General features: G+C 42.4%; 1 protein-coding gene across 2 annotated transcripts in view; it reads right to left on the bottom strand.

Moving 5' to 3' along the window:
- The window catches only part of cadm3 (cell adhesion molecule 3), a 120,033-nt gene that overhangs the window by 15,726 nt on the left and 79,439 nt on the right, over positions 1 to 24,868 (bottom strand). For both annotated transcript variants that reach the window (XM_062964748.1, XM_062964749.1), the window contains exons 2-9: positions 21,462 to 21,602; positions 20,000 to 20,152; positions 18,820 to 18,957; positions 17,808 to 17,978; positions 16,593 to 16,683; positions 14,171 to 14,340; positions 7,952 to 8,077; positions 5,039 to 5,578 (exon numbers count right to left, since the gene is read on the bottom strand). In XM_062964748.1, the coding sequence (XP_062820818.1) occupies positions 5,460 to 5,578; positions 7,952 to 8,077; positions 14,171 to 14,340; positions 16,593 to 16,683; positions 17,808 to 17,978; positions 18,820 to 18,957; positions 20,000 to 20,152; positions 21,462 to 21,602 (1,109 nt within the window). In that variant the 3' untranslated portion in view covers positions 5,039 to 5,459. The remainder of the gene's footprint in view (positions 1 to 5,038; positions 5,579 to 7,951; positions 8,078 to 14,170; positions 14,341 to 16,592; positions 16,684 to 17,807; positions 17,979 to 18,819; positions 18,958 to 19,999; positions 20,153 to 21,461; positions 21,603 to 24,868) is intronic.

The following is a 24,868-nucleotide window of genomic DNA, read 5'->3' as shown; positions in this document are numbered from 1 at the left end:
GAAGGAGTTGCCAAGCTCATTCATCACTATGATACATGCCTAGATTTGAATGGCGACTACGTGAGATGTAGTATTTTATTAATGCTAATCAAGGTGGCCAATGGCAACATTCAGACTTGCCTCAAACAGACAAGAGTTCTTTCTTCCTCCCACCCTGGACATTATTCCACAGATATACAGTAGAGTCTCACTTATCCAACACTCGCTTATCCAACGTTCTGGATTATCCAATCCATTTTTGTAGTCACTGTTTTCAATTCATCGTGGTATTTTGGGGTCTAAATTCGTAAATATAGTAATTGCTACGTAGCATTACTGCGTATTAAACTACTTTTTCTGTCAAATTTGTTGCCTAACATGATGTTTTGGTGCTTAATTTGTAAAATCATAACCTAATTTGATGTTTAATAGGCTTCTCCTTAATCTCTCCTTATTATCCAACATATTCGCTTATCCTACGTTCTGCATGCCCGTTTATGTTGAATAAGTGAGACTCTACTGTATTATAAACCTCACTTGCCTAGTTTCCAAAAGACCTCACAACCTCTGAGGATGCCTGTCAAAGATGTGGGAGAAACGTCAGGAGAGAATGCTTCTGGAGCATGGCCATATAATAATAATAATAATAATAATAATAATAATAATAATAATAATAATAATAATAATATAGCTCAGAAAACTGATAGCAACCCAATGATTCCGCCCATGAAAGCCTTCAAGAACACACTGAACTAGATTGCATGAATTAAGAGTTAGACACAAACACACATACATACACACACCACATATACCCAGAAAATGTTCCGTGATTCATATTTACCGGGTCTCTTCTACTTTGGGCTTTGGAAATTTTCTGCCTGGGGTCAAAGGCATTTTTCTGAAGCCAAAAATACAGTAGAGTCTCACTTATCCAACATTCACTTATCCAACGTTCTGGATTATCCAACGCGGTCTGCCTTTTAGTAGTCAATGTTTTTGTAGTCAATGTTTTCAATATATTGTGATATTTTGGTGCTAAATTCGTAAATACAGTAATTCCTACATAGCATTACTGCGTATTGAACTACTTTTTGTGTCAAATTTGTTGTATAACATGATGTCTGGGTGCTTCATTTGTAAAATCATAACCTAATTTGATGTTTAATAGGCTTTTTCTTATTCCCTCCTTATTATCCAACATATTCACTTATCCAATGTTCTGCTGGCCCATTTATGTTGGATAAGTGAGACTCTACTCTGTGTGTGTGTGTGTGTGTGTGTGTGTGTGTGTGTATATATGCACACATACATATATACATGTATACATATATACATATAAGTGAGACTCTACTGTATTATAAACCTCACTTGCCTAGTTTCCAAAAGACCTCACAACCTCTGAGGATGCCTGTCATAGATGTGGATGAAACGTCAGGAGAGAATGCTTCTGGAGCATATAGCTCGGAAAACTCATCGCAACCCAATGATTCCGCCCATGAAAGCCTTCAAGAACACACTGAACTAGATTGCATGAATTAAGAGTTAGACACAAACACACATACATACACACACCACATATACCCAGAAAATGTTCCGTGATTCATATTTACCGGGTCTCTTCTACTTTGGGTTTTGGAAATTTTCTGCCTGGGGTCAAAGGCATTTTTCTGAAGCCAAAAATAATAGTTCAAAAGAAAGATCACCAGCGGCTTCATCTCATCTGATGAGAAACCCAGATATACAACATCTTCAAAATACTATTCAGTCACTACCAACTGGAATATGAAATCTGCATTTGAACTGGCAACCATCCAGAGAACATGCTCTGACATAGATGCATCTCTGCACAAAGCTAAGGCAACATCAACTATTCATTTTGGATCTTACGAAGCCTGCTTTCATTTCCTTCTTTCTTTCTGAGGTCTTGGAGAAACCATAACACACATTTTATGACGATTATTATTTTTTAAAGAAAAGGCTTTTGTGACACAAGGCAAAGAGGAAGAAGAAGAACCCTAGACAATGGTTCCTTGAAACGCCAAGCTGTAAGTCAGAGAGTGGCCCTCTTTGAGGAATGACTGCAGCTCCCATCACTCCTGGCTTCCCAACTAGCACTGATGGGAGCTGCAATCTTCCATCCGGAGAGCCCAAATGGGTCATCCAGGTACAGCTTGGATGTCAGGATTGGAGGCAATGCTGGAAGGCCTCCTCGACTTGCAAAATTTATTTCCACTTCAAGGCTCCCACTGAAATGAACATCGGATACGAGCACACATGTGTCCACATTCACGAAAAACTCCACATCCATGGAAAATAAAACTAGCCACTCAGATCAATTCCACATCCCAATGCCACACACATCCCTCTGGATCTGGCAGCAAACAGACTGGCAGATTTAGGCATAACTGAAGGCATCAACATACAAAGACAAAAAAGTATATTAATGCGCTAAAGTTCTTCAAATCTCACAAAGTCTAGAGCAGTGGTTCCCAAACTTATTTGTCCTACCGCCCCCTTTCCAGAAAAAATATGACTCAGCACCCCCTAGAAAGGAAGGCGTGGCTTAGAGGGGTGGGCGTGGCTCCTGCTCAAGAGGGCGGGGCCACAAATGGGTGGCCAGGACTGGGATGGGCGGAGTTACGAGTACTGAGGCAGGGCTGAGCTTCTATCCCTGTCCTGAGGTGCCTCCCAGAACAAAGGGGGCGTGGCTTAGAGGGTGGGTGTGGCTCCTGCTCAAGAGGGCAGGGCTGAGCCTCTCCCCTAGTCCAAGATGCAGGGCTTCGAGGGGAGGTGGGCGGGGCCACAAATGAGCGGCCAGGACTGGCATGGGCGGAGTTACGAGCTCTGAGCATCTATCCCTGTCCTGCGGCGCTTGCCAGGACAAAGGGGCGGGGCCTCTTCCCAAGCGCCTGATGGGACTGAGCCTCTATACCCACCCCCGTATTCTATCAAGCGCCTCAGGGGAGGTATACAGAGGTTCTTGGGAAGAGGACCTAAAGACCTCTCAGGAGAAATATAGAGGCTCAGCCCTATCTCAGGCTCTTGGGAAGAAGCCACACCCACTCCTCTAGCTCCGCCCTCTGTGTCCCAACAGGTGCCTCAGGAGAGGTATAGATGCTCAGCCCTGTCTCTTGAGAAGAAGCCACACCCACTCTTCTAGTTCCGCTCCCTGTGTCCTAACAGGCGCCTCAGGTGCTCAGCCCTGTCTCTGGCACTTGGGAAGAGGCCCCGCCCCTCCCCTGACCCCGCCCCTGTGTCGTAATAGGTGCCATCACCGCCCCCCTGGATCACTCCAGCGCCCACCAGGGGGCGGTAGCGCCCACTTTGGGAATCACTGCGCTAGAGGTGAGCAACCACGTTACTCCGGATGTGGCGGGATGTCAACTTCCATCCAACATAGCTAGCTGGGAGTCGAAATCCCAAACATAGAGGGAAAAAGATGGCCCGAATCTGGCCCTAAAACGGTAGGAAACTGGAGCCATGAACACACTCCCAACTACCCTGTTTTGTTTTGCACCATCGGCCATCAACACTGACTGGACCCAATTCTTGCTTTGACTGGCACAGAAGGCTTTTCTCGCTACTGCTTGCTCAAGGAAGACGCGGATGGGTCGATTGTTTGCTTTCCCTGCCCATTGGGTGGAGAGTTCTAGTTTGGGGTTTTGCCAGCACATTGGGATTGATCCCCTCTCCTTTCCCCCCTTTTCTCACTTAAAGTTTCTGGCAAAGGCAGGAGGGGTTTTGCAAGGGAGATCCTGCAGAATTAAAGCCCTGCCATTATAAAGCTCTGTCTCCCTTCTGCAAGCCCCGGTTTAAGCGGTTTAAGCGGCGGGAAGACAAAGTGGTTTGCAAGGGAGATCCTCCCTCCACTTCTGCAAGCCACGATTTAAGTATGGGAAGATGAAGATCCAGGATCCCTCCATTTCTACAAGCCGGTTTAAGAACCCCATAGAAAGCAACCACTCCAAAACGGGAAGGGGGGATTTCTCTCCTGAATAGCAAAGGTTGGTTGAATTAAAACATTTTCTCATATATCCGAAGGTATTTCGAGGCATGGGCACCAACGCTTCGAATTGGAAGGTTAAATTTGAAGCGCCAAACCACCTCGGAACCCCATTCGGATTTATTACGATTAACGAATTTATTACGATTAATGACTTTTACGATTTTTTCGCTCATCCCTAGTTGATACCCTTTTGCATAAAGAAAATGTAGTTTCTAGGTGACAGGCCCTGTCTAAGCATCTGAGTTGACCAGTTGGGAAGCTCAAAGGACATTCAGGTTGGCACCCAAAACCCACTCTCGTTGTGTGTTGGTTTTCCGTGGGTTTCTGTAGAGACTGGAACCGGATAGCTGGCGCCCCTTGGTACACTGACCACACAACAACATTCTCCTCTCAAACAAATAGACTAAACTGGAGAAACAAAACCATCTTGAAGAATAAAATCAGTGTTTTTGGCCTCTGTTCACCAAACACTACGGAGATCTCAAGCACGGGAGAGGCAATGTGAAGGAAGACTCTGGTCCATTTCCTCCTCGTTCACATTATAGAGGAGATCCTGAAATCCGGGATGCTCCCCAATATCCATTTCCGCAAGGTCCCTAAACTAATCACAAAATCTCCACATTTTCCACGCACAAACCCCAACACCTTATCTTGGACATCCCTGAAACGAACAGCGTCGCATTCGGAAGTGACGGCGTTCGCACACTCCGCGCCGCCGCGTTCCGATCCTGCCAACTGATTTTATCCTTCAGGTGGCAAACGAAAAGCAGAACAACTCCAAAAGAAAGCAGAGATACACCAACCAAACCCCTCCAAAGCCCCCATCCCGCCCGCCCCATCGAGACATTCCAAACACAAGGCAACGCAAACAGAGAGTCCAAAACAAGAGAGCAAAAGTAAAGAGTCCCAAACCGAGTACACATTTTAGAAAAATAATAAAACCAGAAAAGCCAGAGTGGGGGGTGGGGAGGGGGGACAAGACCAAAGAAAAAAGCCAAAAGGAAAGGAGGAAGGAAAGGAAGGGAAGGAAGAAAGGTTATTATGTTCACTCACTCTCCAGCTCTGTGTGTTTAGTGCGAGTATGGCAGCTGCAGATATGTAGTAGGTACAAGCAAGCAGGAACAGGGGTTTTGGAGGGGTTTCTCAATGTTCAGGTGTTTTGTTTTGTTTCGGTTTAGTAACAATGTTTTATACAAGTTCAACGAAGCGCTGTGAGCCAAGCTGGTTCTTCCTTTCTCTCTCTCTCTTCCTTTCAATTCCTCCTTCTCCATCTGTCGCCGAGCATGGTCCCACCATCGTCCCACTGTCCGTCCGTCCGTCCATTCCTTCCTAGGCGCGAGAGAAATTCCATAGACATATTGGTTGGGTGGGTTCCGCTGCCACTCAGTTGAGGTTGGGTTCCGATTTGCCACATCTTCCTCCTCCTCCTCCTCCTCCCCCCCGCTGCCCTGCCGCCATGCCCCACCCTCCCCGCTCAGATGAAATACTCCTTCTTGTCGTCCCCGCCAGTCTGACCGCCCTCGGCATTGATGATGGCTGTGTCTGCGTCCGGGGCATCATCGGAGCCTTTGGCCTCATGGGTCAGGTAGGTACCTGTGGAGAGAGGTGGACACAAGAGGCGTCAGAGAATCACAGGATCCAAGAGACCATGTGGGCCATCTAGTTCTAACAAGTGCCTCAGGGGAGGTATACAGAGGCTCTTGGGAAGAGGACTCGCCCCTAGCCCCGCCCTTTAGTCCTAAAGGCCTCTCAGGAGAAATATAGAGGCTCAGCCCTGTCTCAGGCTCTTGGAAGGAGGCCCCGCCCCCTTCCCTAGCCCCGCCCTTTAGTCCTAAAGGCCTCTCAGGAGAAATATAGAGGCTCAGCCCTGTCTCAGGCTCTTGGAAGGAGGCCCCGCCCCCTTCCCTAGCCCCGCCCTTTAGTCCTAAAGGCCTCTCAGGAGAAATATAGAGGCTCAGCCCTGTCTTGGGCTCTTGGAAGGAGGCCCCGCCCCCACCCCTAGCCCTGCCCTTTAGTCCTAAAGGCCTCTCAGGAGAAATATAGAGGCTCAGCCCTGTCTCAGGCTCTTGGAAGGAGGCCCCGCCCCCTTCCCTAGCCCCGCCCTTTAGTCCTAAAGGCCTCTCAGGAGAAATATAGAGGCTCAGCCCTGTCTTGGGCTCTTGGAAGGAGGCCCCGCCCCCTTCCCTAGCTCCGCCCTTTAGTCCTAAAAGGCCTCTCAGGAGAGGTATAGAGGCTCAGCCCTGTCTCAGGCTCTTGGAAGGAGGCCCCGCCCCCTTCCCTAGCCCCGCCCTTTAGTCCTAAAGGCCTCTCAGGAGAAATATAGAGGCTCAGCCCTGTCTCAGGCTCTTGGAAGGAGGCCCCGCTCCCTTCCCTAGCCCCGCCCTTTAGTCCTAAAGGCCTCTCAGGAGAAATATAGAGGCTCAGCCCTGTCTTGGGCTCTTGGAAGGAGGCCCCGCCCCCTTCCCTAGCTCCGCCCTTTAGTCCTAAAAGGCCTCTCAGGAGAGGTATAGAGGCTCAGCCCTGTCTCAGGCTCTTGGAAGGAGGCCCCGCCCCCTTCCCTAGCCCCGCCCTTTAGTCCTAAAGGCCTCTCAGGAGAAATATAGAGGCTCAGCCCTGTCTCAGGCTCTTGGAAGGAGGCCCCGCCCCCTTCCCTAGCTCCGCCCTTTAGTCCTAAAAGGCCTCTCAGGAGAAATATAGAAGCTCAGCCCTGTCTCAGGCTCTTGGAAGGAGGCCCCGCCCCCTTCCCTAGCCCCGCCCTTTAGTCCTAAAAGGCCTCTCAGAAGAGATATAGAGGCTCAGCCCTGTCTCAGGCTCTTGGAAGGAGGCCCCGCCCCCTTCCCTAGCCCCGCCCTTTAGTCCTAAAGGCCTCTCAGTAGAAATATAGAGGCTCAGCCCTGTCTCGGGCTCTTGGGAAGTAGCCACGCCCACTCCTCTAGCTCCGCCTCCTGCCTCCCAACAAGCGCCTCAGGGGCTCAGCCCTGTCTTTATTTATTTATTTATTTGTTTATTTATTTACATCACTTTTACCCCGCCTTTCTCTCCGGCTTACAGTAAATAGGCAAAAATTCAATGCCTAAAAACAATGTAAAAACAACAATTCATATGAAACAATCTACAAAAACAACAGTTCATATAAAACAGATACCATTACAAAATAAAATCACATTATATAAAATTTTAAGAATGTCCAAGATTAAAATCCATTCATCCAGAATCCTCAAGTCAGTATTTATATTCCGCCCTTCTTTCTCACCCCAAAGGGGACTCAGGGCGGATTACAATGAACACATATATGGCAACCATTCAATGCCAACAGACAAACAACATACAGTATAGACAGACAAGGAGGCATTTAACATTTTTTTCCAGCTTCACGATTCCGTCCACAGGGGGAGCTGTTGCTTCACCGTCCACTAGTGGCTGTACTTCCTCATTCCCTTCCTCGTGTTTTGCTGGCAGTTTTATGGTGTTGTAAATTAGTTAAATTAGCCTCCCGCATAAAGCGTACCTAAATTTCCCTACTTGACAGATGCAACTGTCTTTCGGGGCTGCCAGAGCTGGGATGGGCGGAATTACAAGCTCTGAGGCAGGGCTGAGCTTCTATCCCTGTCCTGGATACAGGGGGCGGGGCTAGAGGAGGGGGAGGGGCCTCTATACCCGGCCCCCGTGTTCTAACAAGTGCCTCAGGTGAGGTATACAGAGGCTCTTGGGAAGAGACCCCGCCCCTAGCCCCGCCTTTTAGTCCTAAAGGCCTCTCAGGAGAAATATAGAGGCTCAGCCCTATCTCAGGCTTTTGGGAAGAAGCCACGCCCACTCCTTTAGCTCCGCCCCCAGTGTCCCAACAATCGCCTCAGGGGCTCAGCCCTGTCTTGGGCACTTAGGTGCCATCACCGCCCCCCTGGATCCCTGCAGCGCCTGCCAGGGGGCGGTCGCGCCCACTTTGGGAATCACTGGCATAGACTGTACCTTTGTGCCGGATCAGGTAATGTCCCAGAACGATGAGCAGGATCAGGAGAAGGAAAACAATGACGGCCACAATTCCCCCAATGACCGCATGGTAGGTACTTCCGGCGTGCGCCACTGGACTTGCGTCTGTTTCATGCGGAAGAGAATGGAAGCGTTATCGAACAAGCAGAAAACGTACACAGGTCTCTTTTGTGGGTTTTGTTTTTCCCCAATTTCCAAGTCCCAGTTGGAGTAAAAGACCAAGAAGATAAGCAATAAGCCAAGCGTCTAGGGAAGGAATGCTGAGATCTATCTCCAGTTGAGTAGGGCAAAAGTCTTGTACAGTAGAGTCTCACTTATCCAAGCTAAACAGGCCGGCAGAACCTTGGATAAGCAAACATCTTGGATAATAAGGAGGGATTAAGGAGAAGCCTATTAAACATCAAATTAGGTGATTATTTTACAAATTAAGCACCAAAACATCATGTTATACAAAAAATTCGGCAGAAAAAGTCGTCCAATATGCAGTAATGTTATGTTGTAATTACTGTATTTACGAATTTAGCACCAAAATATCACGATACAGTAGAGTCTCACTTATCCAAGCCTCGCTTATCCAAGCTTCTGGATAATCCAAGCCATTTTTGTAATCAATGTTTTAAATATATCGTGATATTTTGGTGCTAAATTCGTAAATACAGTAATTGCAACATAACAGTACTGCCTATTGAACTACAGTAGATTCTCACTTATCCAAGCTTCGCTTATCCAAGCTTCTGGATAATCCAAGCCATTTTTGTAGTCAATGTTTTCAATATATCGTGATATTTTGGTGCTAAATTCGTAAATACAGTAATTGCAACATAACATCACTGCGTATTGAACTACAGTAGAGTCTCGCTTATCCAAGGTTCTGGATAATCCAAGCCATTTTTGTAGTCAATGTTTTCAATATATCGTGATATTTTGGTGCTAAATTCGTAAATACAGTAATTACTACATAACATCACTGCGTATTGAACTACAGTAGAGTCTCGCTTATCCAAGGTTCTGGATTATCCAAGCCATTTTTGTAGTCAATGTTTTCAATATATCGTGATATTTTGGTGCTAAATTCGTAAATACAGTACAGTAGAGTCTCGCTTATCCAATGTAAACGGGCCGGCAGAACGTTGGATAAGTGAATATGTTGGATAATAAGGGGGGATTAAGGAAAAGCCTATGAAACATCAAATTAGGTTATTGTTTTACAAATTAAGCACCAAAACACCATGTTATACAACAAATTTGACAGAAAAAGTAGTTCAATACACAATAATGCTATGTAATAATTACTATATTTATGAATTTAGCACCAAAATATCACGATATATTGAAAACATTGACTACAAAAATGCGTTGATAATCCAGAATGTTGGATAAGTGAGACTCTACTGTATATCGTTATATTTTGGTGCTAAATTCGTAATTACAACATAACATTACTGCGTATTGAACTGCTTTTTTTGTCAAATTTGTTGTAAAACATGATGTTTTGGTGCTTCATTTGTAAAATCATAACCTAATTTGATGTTTAATAGGCTTTTCCTTAATCCCTCCTTTTTGTCCAAGATATTCGCTTATCCAAGCTTCTGCCGGCCCGTTTAGCTTGGATAAGTGAGACTCTACTGTATATTGAAAACATTGACTACAAACATGCCTTGGATAATCCAGAACCTTGGATAAGCGAGTCTTGGATAAGTGAGACTCTACTGTATATTGAAAACATTGACTACAAACATGCCTTGGATAATCCAGAACCTTGGATAAGCGAGTCTTGGATAAGTGAGACTCTACTGTATATTGAAAACATTGACTACAAAAATGCTTTGGATAATCCAGAACCTTGGATAAGCGAGTCTTGGAGACTCTACTGTAATGTGATGTATCTCTGATATCAAATATCAACCCAAACTATTTTGCTTGGTTGGTTATTTTAATTTAAAATGGTCTAACGTCATTTCTCTGATTTGTTCTACTCGGTACCTTTTTTTCTTGCTCGTAATGATGTTGTTTCAACTGTTTTTATCATGTTGTGTATAATTTTAATTCTCCCAACTGCGCTAATATCTTCAAGGACAAAAGGCATTTTAAAAACAATTAAACCAGCAAGTAAAAATGTAATGCCATCAACAGACATTATCATCTCCAAAGCTTTTCAATCTACTGCATCGGCGCAACCGCCGGTCTCCAAATGTACTCAAACGATGCACACTTACGAATAAACCTTCCCGATCGTGCTCCCAAGTTTGCCTAAAGGCAATTTCAAGGTGAATTTGAGAGCTCCTGTTTGAACGGAAATGTCTGTAGCAATTTTAAGATGTTAAACAAGCAGCGAGAGTATAATGTATCAATGGTGGTTTCGTGCATCTCTAATCCTGGGAATCATTCAAAATGCTCAAGCGAGGAAATACAGTTAAAACACTAAACATTTGATGTTTCTGGATGTATAGCATTAGCTTCAACAAGACAAGGCCTCTGAAACAAAAATCTCTTGAAAGCTATGGGTGCATCTACGCTGCAGAATTAATGTACTATATATACTCGAGCATAAGCCTAGTTTTTCAGCCCTTTTTTTAAGACTGAAAAATCCCCCCTCGGCTTATACTCGGGTGAGGGTCCTGTTTGGCTTATATTCGGGTCAGCTTATACTCGAGAATATATGGTACATTTATTATTTTTCTGTACTATTATTGGTATTACAGTAGAGTCTCACTTATCCAACACTCGCTTATCCAACGTTCTGGATTATCCAACGCATTTTTGTAGTCAATGTTTTCAATATATCGTGATATTTTGGTGCTAAATTCATAAAATACAGTAATTACTACATAGCATTACTGCGTATTGAACTACTTTTTCTACCAAATTTGTTGTCTAACATGATGTTTTGGTGCTTCATTTGTAAAATCATAACCTAATTTGATGTTTAATAGGCTTTTCCTTAATGCCTCCTTATTATCCAACATATTCACTTATCCAACATTGTGCCGGCCCATTTATGTTGGATAAGTGAGACTCTACTGTATTACATTACTCTATTTTTATTATTATTATTAATAATACATTATTTCACTCTGATCTTATTATTATTATTATTATATTTATGGGCTCGGGCTGTGGCGCAGGCTGGAGAGCAGCTGCAATGAATCACTGCAATGAATCACTCTGACCAGGAGGTCATGAGTTCGAGGCCATTCGGATCCTATGTTTGTTTGTCTTTGTTCTATGTTAAAAGGCATTGAATGTTTGCCCTATATGTATATAATGTGATCCGCCCTGAGTCCCCTTCGGGGTGAGAAAGAAGGGCGGAATATAAATGCTGTAAATAAATGAATGAATAAATAAATTATTTTACTCTATTTATTACTATATGTATTATTTTTCTGTATTATTATTACTTCATGTGTTATTTTACTCTATTATTATTAAAAGGATACGTAAGCCTATTTACATTGAAGAAGATGAGAATAATGATTTAATCAGAGTTGGACAATCTTATTTTACTTTATTTTTATTATTATTAATACATTTATTTTTTCACTCCGATATGATTATTGTTACATTTATTATTTTACTCTATTTATTTTTACATTTATTTTACTGTATTTATTAGTATTATTACATTTATTATTTCCCTCTATTTTTATTGAAAGGATACATAAGCACATTTACATTGAAGAAGATGAGAATAATGATTTAATCAGAGTTGGAGAAACTTATCTTAAATTAGAGCTTGATGTAAATATTCAAAAATATTTAACCTACTGATGCCTCAATTAATGTAATTTTAATGGTAATCTCTGAAATTTACCACCCTCGGCTTATACTGGAGTCAATGTTTTCCCAGTTTTTTGTGGTAAAATTAGGTGCCTCGGCTTATATTCGGATCGGTTTATACTCCAGTATATACGGTAATGTAATTTTATTGGTATCTCGGCTTATCCTGGAGTCAATGTTTTCCCAGTTTTTTTGTGGTAAAATTAGGTGCCTTGGCTTATATTCGGATCGGTTTATACTCGCGTATATACGGTAATGTAATTTTATTGGTATCTCGGCTTATCCTGGAGTCAATGTTTTCCCAGTTTTTTTGTGGTAAAATTAGGTGCCTTGGCTTATATTTGGATCGGTTTATACTCCAGTATATACGGTAATGTCATTTTATTGGTATCTCGGCTTATCCTGGAGTCAATGTTTTCCCAGTTTTTTTTGTGTGGTAAAATTAGGTGCCTTGGCTTATATTTGGATCGGTTTATACTTGAGTATATACGGTAATGTAATGTTATTGGTATCTCGGCTTATATTGGAGTCAATGTTTTCCCAGTTTTTTTGTGGTAAAATTAGGTGCCTCGGCTTATATTCGGATCGGTTTATACTCGCGTATATACGGTAATGTAATGTTATTGGTATCTCGGCTTATCCTGGAGTCAATGTTTTCCCAGTTTTTTTGTGGTAAAATTAGGTGCCTCGGCTTATATTCGGATCGGTTTATACTCGCGTATATACGGTAATGTAATGTTATTGGTATCTCGGCTTATCCTGGAATCAATGTTTTCCCAGTTTTTTTGTGGTAAAATTAGGTGCCTTGGCTTATATTTGGATCGGTTTATACTTGAGTATATACGGTAATGTAATGTTATTGGTATCTTGGCTTATCCTGGAATCAATGTTTTCCCAGTTTTTTTGTGGTAAAATTAGGTGCCTTGGCTTATATTCGGATCGGTTTATACTCGCGTATATACGGTAATGTAATGTTATTGGTATCTCGGCTTATCCTGGAGTCAATGTTTTCCCAGTTTTTTTGTGGTAAAATTAGGTGCCTCGGCTTATATTCGGATCGGTTTATACTCCAGTATATACGGTAATGTCATTTTATTGGTATCTCGGCTTATCCTGGAGTCAATGTTTTCCCAGTTTTTTTTGTGTGGTAAAATTAGGTGCCTTGGCTTATATTTGGATCGGTTTATACTTGAGTATATACGGTAATGTAATGTTATTGGTATCTCGGCTTATATTGGAGTCAATGTTTTCCCAGTTTTTTTGTGGTAAAATTAGGTGCCTCGGCTTATATTCGGATCGGTTTATACTCGCGTATATACGGTAATGTAATGTTATTGGTATCTCGGCTTATCCTGGAGTCAATGTTTTCCCAGTTTTTTTGTGGTAAAATTAGGTGCCTCGGCTTATATTCGGATCGGTTTATACTCGCGTATATACGGTAATGTAATGTTATTGGTATCTCGGCTTATCCTGGAGTCAATGTTTTCCCAGTTTTTTTGTGGTAAAATTAGGTGCCTTGGCTTATATTTGGATCGGTTTATACTTGAGTATATACGGTAATGTAATGTTATTGGTATCTTGGCTTATCCTGGAATCAATGTTTTCCCAGTTTTTTTGTGGTAAAATTAGGTGCCTTGGCTTATATTCAGATCGGTTTATACTCGCGTATATACGGTAATGTAATTTTATTGGTATCTCGGCTTATCCTGGAGTCAATGTTTTCCCAGTTTTTTGTGTTAAAATTAGGTGCCTCGGCTTATATTCGGATCGGTTTATACTCGAGTATATACAGTAATTTGGACACTACACATCTAATGTAATGTTATTGGTATCTCGGCTTATCCTGGAGTCAATGTTTTCCCAGTTTTTTTGTGGTAAAATTAGGTGCCTCGGCTTATATTCGGATCGGTTTATACTCGAGTATATACGGTAATGTAATTTTATTGGTATCTCGGCTTATCCTGGAGTCAATGTTTTCCCAGTTTTTTTGTGGTAAAATTAGGTGCCTCGGCTTATATTAGGATCGGTTTATACCCAAGTATATACGGTAATGTAATTTTATTGGTATCTCGGCTTATCCTGGAGTCAATGTTTTCCCAGTTTTTTTGTGGTAAAATTAGGTGCCTCGGCTTATATTCGGATCGGTTTATACCCAAGTATATATGGTAATGTAATTTTATTGGTCTCTCGGCTTATCCTGGAGTCAATGTTTTCCCAGTTTTTTTGTGTTAAAATTAGGTGCCTCGGCTTATATTCGGATCGGTTTATACTCGAGTATATACGGTAATGTCATTTTATTGGTCTCTCGGCTTATCCTGGAGTCAATGTTTTCCCAGTTTTTTGTGGTAAAATTAGGTGCCTCGCCTTATATTCGGATCGGTTTATACTCGAATATATACGGTACTTCCATCCCAAGCTTACCATTAACGTCCAGGTTATAGCGTGCGATGGACATGCCCATACTGCTGGACGCATAGCAGATGTAGGTCCCACTGTCGCTTTTGTTCAGATTGGGGAAGATGAGGATATTCTCTTGGGCTTCGGGAATGGGTGCCTCGGCTCCCTCCTTTTCCCACTTGTACTGATGGGGTCTGTCAAGGAGGAAAATGGCTGAGAATTAATAACTATAAGAAAAAATGGGTTCCCAAGGACTTGAGCTAACAAGTGCCCACTAAATGGAACAATAACAATGTATTAAATATCATTAAACATGGTATTACACACAATAAACAAATATTAATCTCAGATAAATGGTTACAAAAGCCAATCAAACTGTTGCATTCACAGTATGAGGAACGGTGACGTTCCAGGATGTGAGAATCCCCCTCTTATTGCCCATAGGAGAACACAGAATATTAGAGATATTTTGATACATTCTGATATAGACCCGAAACAACCTTCCATGAAATCCAATCTAGTGGGTAACTTTGCATGTCGACACTGCTCCATATGTCCACAATTTGTACAGGCCAAGTTCTTCAAGAATTATAACACCAATCTATATATATAAAAGGATAAAAAAAAAATTCGGCCTAGGACAAAACAACAAAACTACACATCCCAGAAACACTCAACTTGCCAACACAACCCCTCATCCATGCCTCTACGTTCATACAACAAAAAGAAAAGAAAAATACAGTCCTAATTAGAGGGAGAGGAAGAATTGTATTTTATCCAATTGCTGCCAGTTACAAGGCTAAACTCTGCCCACTGGGTCTCCTAGCAACCTACTCAACCCAGGGGACAGGCACAGTTAGGCCTCAGGCCTCTTCCACACTGCCTATAAGATACAGATTATCTGATTTGAACTGGATTATATGGCAGTGTAGACTCAAGGCCCTTCCACACAGCTATATAACCCATTTATAATCTTATCTGGAGTCCACACTGCCAGATAATAATAATAATAATAATAATAATAATAATAATAATAATAATAATAATAATAATAAGTTTATTTATATCCCGCCTCCATCTCCCCCGAAGGGGACTCGGGTCGGCTTACAGCAAAATCAAAATACAAGCAATGATAAAATATAAAACATCAAAGGACAAAAACAAAAACCAATAAAAATATACACAATAAGTTAAAAAACACAACACAGAATTAAAACATCAGGTTAAAAACAATGAGGTTGCAATAGTGGATAAGCAAAGTGTACGGTGCACATTATGGGTAACAAATTCATAAATAGATAAAGTGCATTAGAATCATTTAAGGTCACATTAGATAATCCACTTCAGTGTGCATTTTATACAGCTGTGTAGAAGGGGCCTCATATAATCCAGTTCTAAGCAGATAATATAAGATTATAAATATAGAGTCTCACTTATCCAACATAAACAGGCCGGCAGAACGTTGGATGAGTGAATATTTTGGATAATAATAATAATAATAATAATAATAATAATAACAACAACAACAACAACAACAGAAGCATAGAATCCAAGAGTTTGGAGAGACCCCTAAGGGCCATCCAGCCCAACCCTTTCTACGATGCAGCAGGACACAATCCAAGCATTCACAACACATGGACAACGTATAAATACTATACAGCAGGACACAATCCAAGCATTCACAACACATAAATACTATGCAGGAGGACACAATCCAAGCATTCACAACACATGGACAACGTATAAATACTATACAATACTACACAGGGACATAGACCCCCTCTACCCTCAGCACTTTCACAGGACACAAACAACCAAATGCATACTCAACATAAAGACAACCATACAACAGACATTCAATACCACCACTACCTCAACAAGTTCTCACCAACACCACCAGACAACGCCACAGCAACGCGTGGCCGGGCACAGCTAGTTTTGAATATAAAATACATCATTTTGCTACCTGTACCACTAAAGAGGTTGTTTACACTATCACTTGTTCATGTCCGCTAATGTATATCGGTCAGACCGGCAGGGAAATCAAACTCTGAATTACAGAACATAAAAGTAAGATCGGAAATCATTCAATAGATTCTATTTTTTTTACAAGCATTTTGAAGATTTGAACCATAGCCCTGAGTCACTTCGGGTCCAGATTCTAGAAGTTGTTAACTCCTTCTAAAGGTATTGATTTTCAGACCAAATTATTACAACGTGAATCATTCTGGATTTTCACTCTTCAGACAGAATTCCCTAAAGGTTTGAATGATACCAACTCTTATGACTGTTTTTTTTATTTTTTATAAATCTGATGTATTTCTTTAAATGCGACTCATGAGTATTCCGTGTGGTCCGGTATGGGAGGAGGTCCATGAAAGTGACACCATGAGTTACCCCACTTAGGGACACAATTGGATTTGCTCAAAGGAGAAGAAGGTCTTACATTGGATTTCCTTGTCCATCACAGCGAAGCTCCAGGTTCTGCCCTTCTCGTGGATGCTCAGGTTTTGGTTCAATTCTAGCTGTTGGCATATCTGGAGAGATGGAGAAAGGAAAGGGAAGGAGAGGAAAAAAAACGAAGACAATGGACCGTGTCCATGAGTTCACCATCAAGAGTTCACCATCAATGAGATTGCAACTACCATCACACCATTACACCCATCAAAGAAGTCTTCCAAAACTTGTCCCATTCCTTGAAGAAAACACGCAAATGTTTCAATGAGTCTTCTTTAGTCAGAACTAGCAATAGGATCCAAGCACATATCTCATGCCCCTTAATTTTCAGTTTCAAACAGTGATTCCCAAGTGGACGCTACCGCCCCCTGGTGGGCACTGCAGTGATCCAGGGGGGCGGTGAAGGCACTTATAAGGACATGGGGCGGGGCCAGGGGAGGGGTGTGGCTTCTTCCCAATAGCCCGAGACAGGGCTGAGAATCTATACCTCTCCTGAGGCGCTTGTTGGGACACAGGGGGCGGAGCTAGTGAAGGGGGCGGAGCCTCCTTCCAAGAGCCTGAGACAGGGCTGAGCCTCTATACCTCTCCTGAGAGGCCTTTTAGAACTAAAGGGCGGGGCTAGGGGCGGGGCCTCTTCCCAAGAGCCTCTGTAAACCTCCCCTGAGGCACTTGTTAGAACACGAGGGTGGGGTATAGAGGCCCCGCCCCCTCCTCTAGCCCCGCCTCCTGTGGCCTGGCAAGCGCCGCAAGACAAGGATAGAAGCTCAGCCCTACCTCAGAACTCGTAACTCCGCCCATCACAGTCCTGGCCACCCATTTGTGGCCCCGCCCACCTCCCCCTCCCCCTCCCAGCCCTGCATCTTGGACTAGTGGAGAGGCTCAGCCCCGCCCTCTTGAGCAGGAGCCACACCCACCCCGCTAAGCCACGCCCCCTTCCAGGGGCGTTGAGTCATAGTTTTTCTGAAAGGGGGGCAGAACCATTGGTTTAAGGGGGCAGAACCACTGGGAACCACTGGTTTAAAAGCATATTTGAGGCAACACAGTCCCATCCCCACTCCCGCTTAGTCAACTTTTCATCTGATGCTATTTTGGATCCTATGCCTGTTATAGACTTTGCATTCTGTTCTAACCCTCTCTGCATATTCTTCACTAGATTCAAAGGTTATTGCCAACCCTACCCATGCCTCGGCCCATAGTTACGTACAATATACGGCTATCTGTTGGGAAGTGGATTTGTCTGAGTTCTGCAAGGAGGCATGGTCAACCGTGCAAGTGACCTCAACGCCGTCGTCCTCTTTTCCGACAGCAAATTCAACGCGACTGGTGACCGTGAACGTTTTCCCATTGGAGTCTTCTTCCACCTCGGAAGGTTCGCCTATCAGGAGACGGGAGGAAGAGCAATAAAACAAGAGTTAATACAGCAGTAAATCAATCAACCACCAAGTACCATTCAGTCGACTTCATTGGTGGGCAGGACTGCAGCAGCAATATAAAAATAACATCATCAGTTAAAATACCAGAATAAAAGGGACCTAATAAAATTCAGGATAGAGCTGAAGGCCCCTCCCACCAGTAACATGCTATGCTAATTACAGTAGAGTCTCACTTATCCAACGTTCTGGATTATCCAACGCATTTTTGTAGTCAAAGTTTTCAATACATCGTGATATTTTGGTGCTAAATTCGTAAATACAGTAATTACTACATAGCATTAATGTGCGTAATGAAGTACTTCTTCTGTCAAATTTGTTGTATAACATGATGTTTTGGTGCTTAATTTGTAAAATCATAACCTAATTTGATGTTTAATAGGCTTTTTCTTAATCTCTCCTTATTATCCAACATATTTGCTTATCCAACGTTCTGCCGGCCCGTTTATGTTGGATAAGTGAGACTCTACTGTACATATAATATAAAATTATTTTGTAATACAATATAATACTAATAATACAATATAATCATATTAATTATATATTATATATTACATGTAATGTTACTAATAATACTACAATATATTGATATAGTACAATATAGTAATTTATTGCCAGTATTGTGTTATGCTAATAATATAATATTGTATGTAAATTTTATTTGTAAGCCGCTCTGAGTCCCCTTCGGGGTGAAAAGGGCGGGATATAAAGGTAGCAAATAAATAAATAAATAAATAACCATATGCAATAAAATTTTGTATATGAAACAGCGTTTGTGCCACCTACTTGCCAGGGCTCGGCCACCCTTATGCCACCGGAGTTCAGCCGCCGGCTTGCTGCCCGAAGAGATGCAGGTCATCTGGGCCAGATCGCCTTCTCGAAGAGGAGCCGAGTAGCCGAAGATCTGGGGCTTCTGTGGGATCCCTGCGAGAAGCAAGAGACGCCTTGAGACCGAGAGCGAGCCCTTCTCGTGAAGGATCTATCGCTGTACTTGAAGCCGCGGAGGGAGAGAAACAGCCTTTCTCATCTTTGCAGCCGCACTTCAGAGTCCCACTGGATTTCCCCAAGGTTTTGAAGTTGGCTCAGAGATGCCATGAAAAAAAAAAATTGGGATCAGGCAAGGACAAATGCTCGGAAACATGTCGTGCCTTGCTTACTGACAAATTCAGCTTTCAGATTCGTTTCTTGCCTTTATAGCTTTATAACTCTGAAGTGGTTTGATGTGGGGGAACATTTGGATTTTCTGATTTTTATTTATTTCTTTATTTTGCTTGACATCCGTTCCTTTGAACGAGGCCAATTCCAAGGGGTTCTGTAAAAATGATTCCATTTGGGCTCCTCAAAAGCCTCTCATCTCTCCGCTCGACCATTCCTTCCCACCCTCAATCATTTCCACAGTCACAACAGTCACAGGCTGTTGTGTATTTTCCAGGGTGTACGGCCATGTTCTAGAAGCATTCCCTCCTGGCGTTTCACCCACATCTATGGCAGGCATCCTCACAGGTTGTGAGGTATAATACAGTCTGGAAAACACACAACAACCCTGTGATTCCAGCCATGAAAGCCTTCGACAACACATTCCCCAGTTTCAGTCTGTCTTCGTCTGGTTTCTGGTGTATCATGCATGATTGTGCAAATCTATTTTTCATATTGTTTTTAAATGCTATGGCGATATTCTTCAGATTGTAGTTTGTCATGGTAGTTGGTTTACTATTCTGCTCTACCTTTTTTATAATTTTTGATACTCATGGTCTATGCTGTAATCTGCTCCTGCTCTTGTTTTTGTAGAGAGAATGGAGCTTCTCCACCTTCTGTCTCTAATTATCTAGAATGTTTGATGTCTATATTGACCATCCAATGATGTTCATGCATACATGCCATACAGCCCGGAAAACACACAACAACCCCGAAACTGGGGACATTGTCACCATACAACCCAAACCCATTTTCTGTGTCCTTGTCTCACCTAGCACAGTGACAATGGCCTTAGCAGTCCTGACGGGCATGGTGAATATGGAGCAGGTGTATTCTCCTTCGTCGGCCAGAGTTGCATTGTCAATACTAATGGTCAGTTCATTCGGTGTTGACCTCTCCAACTGAATTCGAAGATCTCGCAATGCTAGAGAATGAGAGAAAGAAGTAGAGGCCAAAGAAGGATGGGGAAATGTTGCCTGCCTGTGAATTTGTTTCATCGACTTATCATTATAGGTTTTCTGTGTAAAAACTCTTGTTTGGAAGTTCCACATAAATCAGATTTCTAACTATCAGTGTGAAACTACATACAGAACTAGAAAAAAAAGATGAGATCTACTGTCTAGGGAACTTTATAGTATTCAATAATGAAGAATATTACATTAGGAGCAACGAAAGCATGCACTGAAAGAAGAATCATGAGATATGTTGCAGATTTGGAAGAAGCCCCTTCAGAGTGAGAAGGGCGGGATATAAATGTATTAAATAAATAGATAAATAAATAAATACATTGGAGCGAATGTGATGCTGTGAAGAATTTATGTAAAGCTGCCACCAATTGTAAAGAATTTATAACGCTGCCACCAATTTGTAATGATGCAACCACCAAAAGACGAAAGGGAGGAGACTTTTTAAACTTTTTTTCCTTTCTTCTTCTTATTCACTTTAGATGGTAACGCAACTTGGTTTATAATATATGCGACAGAGTTTTGGAGGTTGGAGAAACAATAACAAGTTTATTCAGGCACAGAGCTTAGAGGTTACAAAAGATGTTTCTCACTTAGAGGCACTTTTATTAACAGTTACAATGCTAGAATGAAGTGAGTCAAACTCCCTAAAGTGTCACTTCTTTTACTTAAAGTAGTTAGAACTTCTTCCCCTGCTACTTTTAAACCGCAGTCACCCTGTGATATACGATCACAGACTCTCTGTTCCTTACCAGGACACAGACTACATTAAATAAGTCATCAAACTTATTTTTAAACCGACTCAAAATGACCAATTGAGTCCCCTTGATCTCCTCAGCCTAGGATCAATCTTCCCTGTGCCTCATCAGAGCACAGACTGAATCCCTTTTTCAAACTCTGCACTTCTTCAACAGAATGGCAGTTGGCTCCGCCTACTTCTCCATGGCAACCAGCCTCTGAGTGCTGGGATGCAATAACTGTAATACTTACCCTTTTAAAAACACAAACACACAATTAAACATAACATCTGTAAACCAAAGAAATCATACTTCATTACAGATGCCTTGCTAAAAAGACAAATAAAATAAAACAACTGAGTTCATTCCAGACAAGACATATGCTTTCCAAACTCATCTCAAATTGCAAATGCGACGTCTGCGCATGCGCATATAGTGCAGTCAGGGTAGGTCATGGGATCTTGGCCCAAATTCAAGACTAGGGCAGGATTCATAACAACAAAATAGTTCAGCTGTATCTTAATGTTCTTACCTCTTTTTTCCCCAAAGTAAAGCGTTTGCTGGGCAGGGTTGGACCACTGGAGCGAGGAATCATCCGGGTCTTCCACCTCACAGCGGAGGACCACCTTGGAGCCTGCTACTACGATTTCATCGGACGTCGTGGGTTGGCTCGCTGCAAGGAGACAAAAGATGAATTGGTGCTATCAGAACTCAATGATATCTGGAAATGCACTTTTTCAAAATCAATCACAACCAGCGGTCCACGTTTGCTGTAGTTTGGGGCACAGAACCTATGTGCTCGTTGAATCTGTAAGTCCTTATTAACCTTGGACAAAAAGGGTCTTTGGACCATAATAAAATGTCGTTGTCGCTGCCGGTCCTCCACTATGACTTAATGGTCAACTTCTGCCATGGAGACACATTGGAGGACCCAGAGATCCTTAGAGAGAACATTTTACCCAAACCCAAAGAACGATAAATTCTGCAAAAGGCAAATTCACAAGTGCGGAGGACCAACCATTATGGGGAGATTAAAACGTTTTCATCTTACAAAATAGTTGTTTTTGTGGATATCTTTTTAAAAAAACAAAACAGAAAGTGGCAAGCCTTTGGTGACACATACCTTACTATTCTGAAACACATCAACTACTTGTACATTTACTAGAATCATAGAGTTGGAAGAGACCTGGTGGGCCATCCAGTCCAACCCCATTCTGCCAAGAAGAAGGAAAATTGCATTCAAAGCATCCGCAACTGATGACCATACAGCCTCTGTTTCAAAGCCTCCACCACACTCCGCGGCAGAGAGTTCCACTGCTGAACAGCCCTTCTCCCAGTAAGGAAGTTCTTCCTAATGTTCAGGTGGAATCTCCTTTCTTTCCTGTAGTTTGAAGCCATTGCTCCATTGCATCCTAGTCTCCAGGGCAACAGAAAACAAGCTTTCTCCCTCCTCCCTATGACTTCCCTTCACGTACTTGTACATGGCTATCATGTCTCCTCTCAGCCTTCTCTTCTGTGTATTGTGTACTAGTCTTATTGTGTATCAAATAATAATAAGACTTTATTTATGTTCTGCCCTATCTCCCCGAGGAGACTCGGGGCAGATTAGTTGTTGGTTGTTACTACATTACAGTCATCAAGAAACTAAGCTATGCCCAAGTTACTGCAAAAAGTTATTTAATGACAAGTCTTTTATGATATACGGGGGTTATACAGAAAGTAGATTACGTTTTCGAATTAAAAATGAACAAAGTATAGGAGAAAACATTTACCATATGTAAATACCACATCTCACATAGTCGCCATTCAAATCTAGGCACTTACCATAGCGATGAATGAGCATGGCAACTCCTCCCCCCACAAAACTCTGCCGCTTGCATCCTAAAAAAGTATAGGAGAAAACATTTACCATATGCGGTTGAAAGCCAGGCCCAAATCCAACTTATCAACACAGTCGCTATTCAAATCTAGGCATTTACCATAGCAATCAATGAGCTTGGCAACTCCTTCCCCACAAAACTCTGCCGCTTGTGTCCTCAACCAGCATTTTGGCGATGCTGTGCAGCTGCGGGAAGGGGTAACCGGCTGGTTGAGGACGCAAGTGGCAGAGTTTGGTGGGGAAGGAGTTGCAAGGCTCAGTCATCACTATGATAAGTGCCTAGATTTGAATGGCGACTATGTTGAGAAGTGGTCTTTGGGTGTGGCTTTCAACTGCATATGGTAAATATTTCCTCCTATACTTTGTTCATTTTTAATTCCAAAACGTAATCTACTTTCTGGATAGCCCTTGTATACTGTCTCACTTCCAAGATCTAGATCATTTCCAGCACGTCGCAAACTTGATGCAATGCATCTGGGCACAACTGACTCCATAGGGACAGTGCGGCTCACATGATGGAATGACTTATCTATATACAGTAGAGTCTCACTTATCCAACATAAACGGGCCGGCAGAACGTTGGATAAGCGAATATGTTGGATAATAAGGAGGGATTAAGGAAAAGCCTATTAAACATCAAATGAGGTTATGATTTTACAAATTAAGCACCAAAACATCATGTTATACAACAAATTTGACAGAAAAAGTAGTTCAATACGTAGTAATGCTATGTAGTAATTTATGGATTTGAATTATGAATGTATGAATGTATGAATTTATGAATTATGCTATGTAGTATTTACGAATTTAGCACCAAAATATCACGATATATTGAAAACATTAACTACAAAAATGCGTTGGATAATCCAGAATGTTGGATAAGCCAGTGTTGGATAAGTGAGACTCTACTGTAACTCAGTGTCCTACATATAGAAAGACAGTGCACCAGGTAAACGGTCATTCTCCATGCTAGGTTTCCATCTGAAAAGAACTCTTATTTTAAGGGAGGAGTTTTCCCCCCAAACTGAATCACTTCAGTGATATCGACACTAAGAACAGGCTGTTCCGTTCTATATTTAATGCTTCAGAATAGCAAAACTCAAAGAACAAACAGAAGATCACTGATAAGAAAGAGTGAAACGGGAGGTCAGAGTGAAAGAGTGAAAATGGGAGCATTTTGCAAGATGGGTGGGCGCTGGGCGGATATTTTGCGAGGTTCTGAGTCGCAGTATTCAATCTGCTTTCTTCCCATCCTTGCCTCCAGCAACCCAAGTACGGAAGAGCCAAGCGCCATTGCTGCAGTACTTTTAAAAAGCACAGATACTCAAAAATTCAACTGAACTTTGCATGCTCTGCGGCCATCAGCAGCAGCAACACATTGAAAACGTGCTTTCAGCACCGATCCCCTGCAGTGCTCTGAACCAAGGAACCTCTCCCTTTCCCACTCTGTTGACTTTGTTGTCAACAAAACTGAAACTCGCCCTGGTTACTTCTTAGTTTGATTCCCATCCAGATTTATCTTCCCTACCTGTTGTGTCTATTTGATGTACAGTAGAGTCTCACTTATCCAACATTCTGGATTATCCAATGCATTTTTGTAGTCAATGTTTTCAATGCATTGTGATATTTTGGTGCTAAGTTGTGCCTCTGTTTGTAGTCTGTCTGTGCGATTTTCTTACAGCAGCTGAGGATAAGATCCATGGTTTCGTCAGTTTCCTTGCACAGTCTGCATTTTGGGTCATCAGCTGATTTTTCGATCTTGGCCTTGATTGCCTTTGTCCTGATGTCTTGCTCCTGGGCTGCAAGGATCAGGCCTTCTGTCTCCTTCTTCAGGGTCCCATTCGTGAGCCAGAGCCAGGTCTTCTATTATTATTATTATTATTATTATTATTAATGGCCTTTGTCCTGATGTCTTGCTCCTGGGCTGCAAGGATCAGGCCTTCTGTCTCCTTCTTCAGGGTCCCATTCGTGAGCCAGAGCCAGGTCTTCTATTATTATTATTATTATTATTATTATTATTAATGGCCTTTGTCCTGATGTCTTGCTCCTGGGCTGCAAGG

The sequence above is a fragment of the Anolis carolinensis genome, unplaced genomic scaffold (assembly GCF_035594765.1).
Source record: "Anolis carolinensis isolate JA03-04 unplaced genomic scaffold, rAnoCar3.1.pri scaffold_14, whole genome shotgun sequence".
Taxonomy (NCBI): domain Eukaryota; kingdom Metazoa; phylum Chordata; class Lepidosauria; order Squamata; family Dactyloidae; genus Anolis; species Anolis carolinensis.
This window is presented reverse-complemented; position numbering and strand designations above follow the sequence as displayed.